The sequence below is a fragment of the Notothenia coriiceps genome, unplaced genomic scaffold (genome assembly GCF_000735185.1).
Source record: "Notothenia coriiceps isolate Sejong01 unplaced genomic scaffold, NC01 NC01_scaffold00003273, whole genome shotgun sequence".
NCBI lineage: Eukaryota > Metazoa > Chordata > Actinopteri > Perciformes > Nototheniidae > Notothenia > Notothenia coriiceps.
Genome location: NW_011335974.1, coordinates 118,121 through 125,320, shown reverse-complemented (window position 1 = coordinate 125,320; position 7,200 = coordinate 118,121). Strand labels below are relative to the sequence as shown.

Genomic DNA, 7,200 nt, shown 5'->3' with positions numbered 1-7,200 from the left:
CCCCCCCTCTCATTATACTGCCTCACTGCACCAGAAGTCGCTGTGAAAGTCTAACGTTGTTATAAAGGGACCAAAAAAAGATTTCTGTTAATAAATTTCACAAGCATCAGATGTGTTGTTTTTTTGAAGAGAATCAATTTCACCCAGCGTGTTTCCTGAAAGATGCTCTTTATTTAAACATGTATGTACAGGTAGTTTCAGCTTATTTTCTGCATATTTGTTCAATATTCAACATTAGGACCGTCATAAATTCACTACTACTACAGAATGCTAAGTCATCAGAAGGAAGGTAAGGTGACCAAGGGCAACACTTTGCTTGACAGGAGTCACTGAAGTCCTAAATATACTCAAACATACACCGTCTATTGTAGTCATTTACAAGAGTTGCATTCAATTCCTGGTGTTTTATCAGAAAAACGCAAGAAGAAATTAGTAGGATGCAAAGATTTGTCAGCAATATGGATAATGACTGAATGATGACATGCTACCACAGTCAATATTGATGTGGTGACTTGAGGATGAGCAAGTGTAGTGGACCATTTAAAATCATTCAATATAATATCCCACCATGTTTATCAAAAAAAAAGATGAATTGATGTTCTATAGTTGCACAATCTCAGAGAAAAATGAAAAGAAGATGATCATGGTGATCCACCTCACTCTTAAATGTTATTTATTCAGTGTTTATGACTATGGTAAAAAGAAGGGTAAACGTTATCCAGGGTTATTTATAAATTAATTTTCCCTCTGAACAAGTTGTCCGAATCAAAATAAATGTTTATGCATTGTTACAATACTCTTTTTGGCCACAAGAGGCTGATTTCATGTTCTAAACGGGACGGGAAGCATTTGTATTTTTCCTAATGGCAGATTAGAGACAATAAAAATGCATAATTAGACATCAAAAGACATCACAGTAATAATTTAGCTTAGCATTTAAATCAAACTTAAAAAATGGATAATCAGAATAATTTGTTCTCATTTGCCTCTCAGGGATTCCTATAAGGTTAACCAGAGTAATAATAGTTGTGAACCAGTGGATACCACGCTACAATAATGGGTCATGTTTAGATGTACTGCCATTAAGAAGTGGCCTTTGTAGAGTGAAATGCAAATGTTTGGAAACGAACCTGTAATGACCACATTTTATAGCAACATTTCAATGGAGTTTTTGTCACCGAAGAACATTTTCCGTAAGTATTTGCTATGTTTTTAAATGTTTATCTTCAATGAATACCAAATATTTTTTGACTGTCAAAGTTTTAAATCAAGCACATCAGATATTACAGAATAACAGAGGATTAAACTGATGTTAGAGCCATTGCATGGAGTCACAATGATTGCTTAGCTCCAGTACAAAAGCCGATTTGTGGGTTTCCTTAAGTGAAAAGGTTCACTGATTGATAAAGGGCTGCGATGGAGGAATAAATCCCCGTTGTCCATCGTGACGGGACGAAAACAGATGTTTATTTTCTCCCGTCAGACAGATCCCCAGCATTTATATTTCACCGTTTGGTCATTGTGCTTTTAGTTCTGTAAATGGCTCCACTCGACCACATGATCACAGACCATATTGTCATCTTAAAGGAACGTTTCATGATGGGTCTAATTAAAGGTGTGTATTGATCAGTTTTTTTATTTACAATTCCCCTTCCCTGACCCAATTACAAACCTGCTTCCTGAACAGATGCGAGGCGAAAGCAGTTAGACGAGGTTCTCTGAGTTACAGGAAGTGATGTATGACGTGTGATGCGATGTGAGTGTTTCTGATACGGGGTCTTAGCGGTTACATGACGGCACACTGCGTGGCTCCACAGCAGTCCTTGATGACGGCCACTCCTGACTTGGTGATGGACGGCTTGTTGGGAGGTGGCTCTGGTATTTGTCTCTTCGGCTTTGCAGCGTCTTGCCATAAAGAAAGAGGACAGATAAATCAGATCAAAAGTGAACAATACTCCTACTCTGAGTGTGTGTTTGTGTAAACTCACTTTGTGTGGCTTTGAGTTTCTTCTCCAGAGGCATCAGCTTCAGTCTCAGATACTCGGCCATCTCCTTGTCCTCCTCTTGCTCCCTGTGATACATTAAGTCACATGATCAGCTGTTTGAATACAATGCAACAGAACAGGCTGCTTTTACTGTTAGTCACCGGACCTCTTCACGTACCTGACCCGCAGTTTGTACCTCTTCTGGGCCTTCTTCTCAGAAAACCTTTTATGTGTGAGGTTATAAACTGGTGATTGCTAAGGTCTATTCGGCTGTTTAGGTTTCAGGGTCCTGGTATTGTGCAGGCTGGCTGACTGTCATTACTTACTGGGACACCTGAATAGAGCCAATGTGTTGTTAGCCAGAGGTAAGATAACTCCACAGGCCTTTTTTTTTTTTTTATTACAACTCAGGATGCAAAAAATGCTAACGGAATTTTTGTATGGATTAATTAAAGTATTATTATATTTTTATGTATTTTGTTCCCCATACAACAAGATTACAACTTTTACCGTGTTATTCACACACAGCTAGTTCAAGTGTTTGTGTGTGTTTTAGTTTAGTTTTTAATCCTCTGTCAAATATGTATTCTTTTTGGTCTTTTGTTTGTACAAACATTTTAATTGGGTTAAATGTATCTACAAAACTCAAAAACTATTTACACCATTGTTTTTTCCGAACCAAATTACACATTTGTTCAAAAATGTAGAAAAAGTTTTTAAACAATTCAAAACAATGGAAATAATTATTTAATGCATAGCTGTTTTGCAATAACAGTATTTTATATTTGGTACATGGTATCCATAGCCGCCAGGGAATGAATCCCAAAGATTGTAATGACTATTCTAGAAACAGGTATTTATTCTCGATAAAAAATCTTGATAACTATTGGATTTTCTGTATGAACTGTTCATTTTGCTGGCCCTTCCCCTCAGCACCATGCTCAGGTCGAAATGTCTAATTGTTGTGCCTAGAGTGTAATGACGATATTAGAGAAGCACAAGCTAGAGCTTCACGCTGCTTTGATTTTGACAACATAACACAATGTTACACACTTTACTGTGGTGACATCATAGAGAATAACAATGATTAAATAATTGAAATACCCAAAAGAGAAGCAAATCTGATTACCCACTTTTAAAATTAACCTTTGTAATTGTACAGAAATGTAACATGATTTGATATCACAACCATTATCTCTGTGTGACACTATGTGGGGGCAAGGGAAGAGATGACAATACAGAGCCATGGTCATCAGTCAGCCGCACACACACACACACACACACACACACACACACACACACACACACACACACACACGTGCAGGCAGCGATGTGATGATGAACTGACCCCATCCCCCGCCTTCAGTCATGCTCACATTTCTTCTGAGTCTCCTTCCCACTGTTTCTCAACCATCCTATGTCTTTCAAGTGCAGACAAAGTGTCTGCAGTTCAACCCGACACTGTCAGTAAACACACATTCAGCTGTGTGTGTGAGTGTGTGTGTGTGTGTGTGTGTGTGAGTGAGAGTGAGAGTGAGAGTGAGAGTGAGAGTGAGTGAGTGAGTGTGTGTGTGTGTGTGCGGGAGCGGGAGCGCTGTACCTTAATCTCTCCACCTCTGCGTCGTCCACCAGGAAATCCCTCTTCTGCACCAGCTTATGGATCTTCAGGATCAACTCTTCTTCCCGCTGCCTCTGCTTCTTGTTTCTCTCTTTCTCTGGGGAGGTAAGGGAAGATGAAAGTCACTCAAACACAAAACAATAATAATGGACGACTGAAGGGACAAGCAGACTGATTTAAACCGTAATATCCTCACATTAAATATTAATAGAGCTACATTTTGTTACTCGCAACTAACCTTAACAAGCTGACCTTATAGCAAAGTCAGCTGAGTCACGTCACGAGCAGACCCTTAATTCTCCCCTATTAATAATTGATAAGAATAAAGGCAATGACTTTATTATGGAAATGCTAAAGAGATGTGATTTTGTGAATGATTTTGCCTTCACAGCCAGAGATCTTCAATATGAACGCAGCTTCCTCTTTGACTTGTCTAACTTTTCCAACCTTCACGCTCCAAAGCACAGAAAACACAAACACAAACACACATACACACACACACACACACAAGTTTTCTGACTCTGCTGCCGGTATGTATGGGCGAGGAGGGGGTTTGAAAAATGACTGCTAATATCAGCTCTTTCTCCCGTCAGGAAGCAAAGTGGAGCAGTGTAGCTCGGTGTGTTTTTCCCCCGGGGGCAGAACAATCTGAGGGGCGCGGGGGCTACAGCGGATACATCCCAATGTCAGAGGAAAGGGGAGGCTCATGTGACTCTCATTGTGCCGTGTGAGTGCAGTAATGGGCTGCCTGTCCCCCTAGCAACAGCACACATGAGGCCCCAGTGGCTCACAAGAATGTCAATAAGGGACAGTTTCTGTGTGACCGGTAATCCAGAATGCACAGAGGGCGGACAGATTAATAGTAACACATTACAATATATTACAATCTAATTAAAGGGGCAGACACCATTGATACAGTGAGGTCATGTCCTCTGGAATTTTGTTGCTCATACACTCATCTGACATCACATTCTCGCTGCATTTCAGGTACAGATAACACTGGAACTCACTATGGAGGTAAACCAATATTTGATGATGTACTCTGCGCCACAAACACACCACAGAAACATTGTGGACACCTGGAACGCCTCCCTCAGCTCATATTGCCTTCACAGTGAAGATGCATGAGTATGATAATCTCTGCCTCGTGTTTCCAGCTCGTCCCTGAGACTCACCATCAATCCTCCGTAGTTTAGCTCCATGACTCTCCCAATACATCAACCATGCCGCCTGCTGAGGTTATGGGATGCTGGCAAGCTGCAAACAGAAGCACTGAATGCCAAAAACTCTATTTTCGAGTCCAAACAGGGAGCATGGAGAGTTTTCCACACAGAAGATCGATTCTGAGAGGTTTATTTTCTGATATGCTGCTGCCTGCAGGAAATATATAAATATATGTGTGTTTGAAGTGTACCTGGTGCTGTGACAATCTGTCTCAGCTCCTGCTTTAAACTCATGATGTCTTTGCAGAGCTGAATGTCATCCATCCTAGGAAGAGAGAGAGAAAACAGTGAATATCTGGCTTACATCACATGAAAGATGATTTTATTATAGCTGCTTCCTGAACCCTGGAACAAAAACAGACTTCAACTGAACAATCTGCGGGAAGTTTCTATGCACTCAATGTGTTTCAATGTGAACAATTCTGTCAATTGCAAAAAGCACAACATTTATTTTGTAAAACTTAAATATGAGGCTCTATATACATTACTGTATTCGGGATTGTTAGAAACGGTATTTCGATCTCTGTCTGTACACACTAACTGAAAGATTGACAATAAAGTTGACTTTGACTTGATTTTGATTATACAAGGTTTGCCCTTTCCTGTAGTGTGTTTTATAGTTTTGGTTCTCCTTTGTTTACTTCCGTAACCTAGTGACATCACTATGTTACACTTCTATTGGCTAGCACTCCAACACATTGTACGTGATTGGTTAAGTGGCAGGACATCTCTAAGCAGTTGACCAATCACAACAGAGCCGGGCAGCTAACCAATCAGAGCAGACTGGGCTCTGGTTTCAGACAGAGGGTGAAAAGAGGTGCAGCACTTTAACCCTATTATAGGATGTTGTTTGATGTAAAAGATCTCACTTCTTGGTTGGATCCTATTCTGTACGAGCCATGTTCTACACCTTTAGGATAAAACAGATGTATAAAGAGGGAGTGTATTATAGTAGAATGCCTCTTTTTTAAACTACACATTTAGGTAATCTATCAGAAATCTTAATCTTCTTTTCAAAGAAAATGTCCAAAACATTCCAATTTGAAACGTATTAAACAAATGACTGTTAGATGCCTGTGACTTCATAACTTATAGTATATAGTTGACTGCATTTACTTGCACATTGGTCTTTTGCAACATTCCCTATTTTATTTATCTTCTTCATCTTGTATTTTGTTTTTATGTTTTATGTCTTACGTATAATATGTATATTTATATATATATGTTGCATTGTTGAAGGATCGTGGGACTTGCCCAAACTATACTTTGGCTACAGTGTATATGACAATAAAGCTTTTGAAACTTTGAAATAGCAATGCTTCTTTGAAACACAGATCAATAGAGATATGATATAGCCTTGGGTGAACAATTGATACAAACCTTGAAATCCTCTATTGTACACGCCATAAATGGACTGTTTTGTGTGTTTTCTTAATAAATCAGTGACGCTTGAATTAATGGACTGTCCTGTTGATTGAATAATTGATTAGTGTAGAAATCATTTCAGCGCTGCTGATCCCTGCTGCTGTGCTGTAGAATCCCCTCCTGTCCCTGTCATTAAGACATCACAGGCTGGTGCCTCAGAGTGTGTGCGGATGAAGAACATGCAACATCAATCAAAGCCCCCCCCCGTTCCCTGAGCCCCCTGCAGCCCTGATGTCTCACCCTCAGGGGGCTCCATGTTTCCCCCTCTTCCTCCCTAAATCCCTGCCTTTCTCTCTCTCTCTGCGGAGCTGTGACAGCTACCACAGATTTCATTCTGCCTGCGATAGATCAGGCCGATGACTCATCCTCCTCCTCCTCCTCCTCCTCCTCTTCCTCCTCCTCCTCCTCAGGTGACCCAGCTGCAGCGCTGCGTCTCAGTGCTCAGCTGATCTCTCTCGGTGCTGATGTGAGTCTGAGGAGTCGTTGGACCAACATGAACGCTCTGCACTACGCTGCGTACTTTGATGTTCCAGAACTGATCCGAGTGCTGCTGAAGGCCAGCAAGCCCAGAGGTACACACACACACACACACACACACACACACACACACACACACACACACACACACACACACACACACACACACACACACACACACACACACACACACAAATGTCTCTCTCTCTCTCTCTCACACACAGACACACACACTCTATCTCACACACATACACACTCACTCTCTCTCACACACACACACACACACACACACACACACACACACACACACACACACACACACACACACACACACACACACACACACACACACACACACACACACACACGCACACACACATACACACACACACACGCTGCCTCACTGCCAGTATTACATATACCAGCCACACACACACACACACACACACACACACACACAATGCCTGACCGC

The 7,200-nt window shown here is 41.1% G+C and overlaps 1 protein-coding gene across 1 annotated transcript; it reads right to left on the bottom strand.

Annotated features, from left to right (window-relative positions):
• Positions 1 to 151: 151 nt before the first annotated feature.
• Positions 152 to 5,168, bottom strand: bmerb1 (bMERB domain containing 1). The gene is made up of 4 exons (XM_010766264.1): positions 5,018 to 5,168; positions 3,586 to 3,700; positions 1,989 to 2,071; positions 152 to 1,905 (listed from the first exon to the last, which is right to left on the bottom strand). The coding sequence occupies exons 1-4, from the start codon at positions 5,088 to 5,090 to the stop codon at positions 1,787 to 1,789; spliced, it is 390 nt and encodes a 129-aa protein (XP_010764566.1). The 5' UTR covers positions 5,091 to 5,168; the 3' UTR covers positions 152 to 1,786.
• Between the last annotated feature and the right edge of the window lie 2,032 nt (positions 5,169 to 7,200).

What these genes read in the sequence shown, in the direction of transcription:
- bmerb1 (XM_010766264.1), bottom strand. Translation starts at nt 5,090, where the DNA reads ATGGATGACATTCAGCTCTGCAAAGACATCATGAGTTTAAAGCAGGAG. An exon ending in ACAGATTGTCACAGCACCAG is followed by an intron (nt 3,701 to 5,017) that starts GTACACTTCAAA and finishes TTACCTCCCCAG; the next exon opens with AGAAAGAGAGAAACAAGAAG. An exon ending in GAAACTCAAAGCCACACAAA is followed by an intron (nt 1,906 to 1,988) that starts GTGAGTTTACAC and finishes CTTTATGGCAAG; the next exon opens with ACGCTGCAAAGCCGAAGAGA.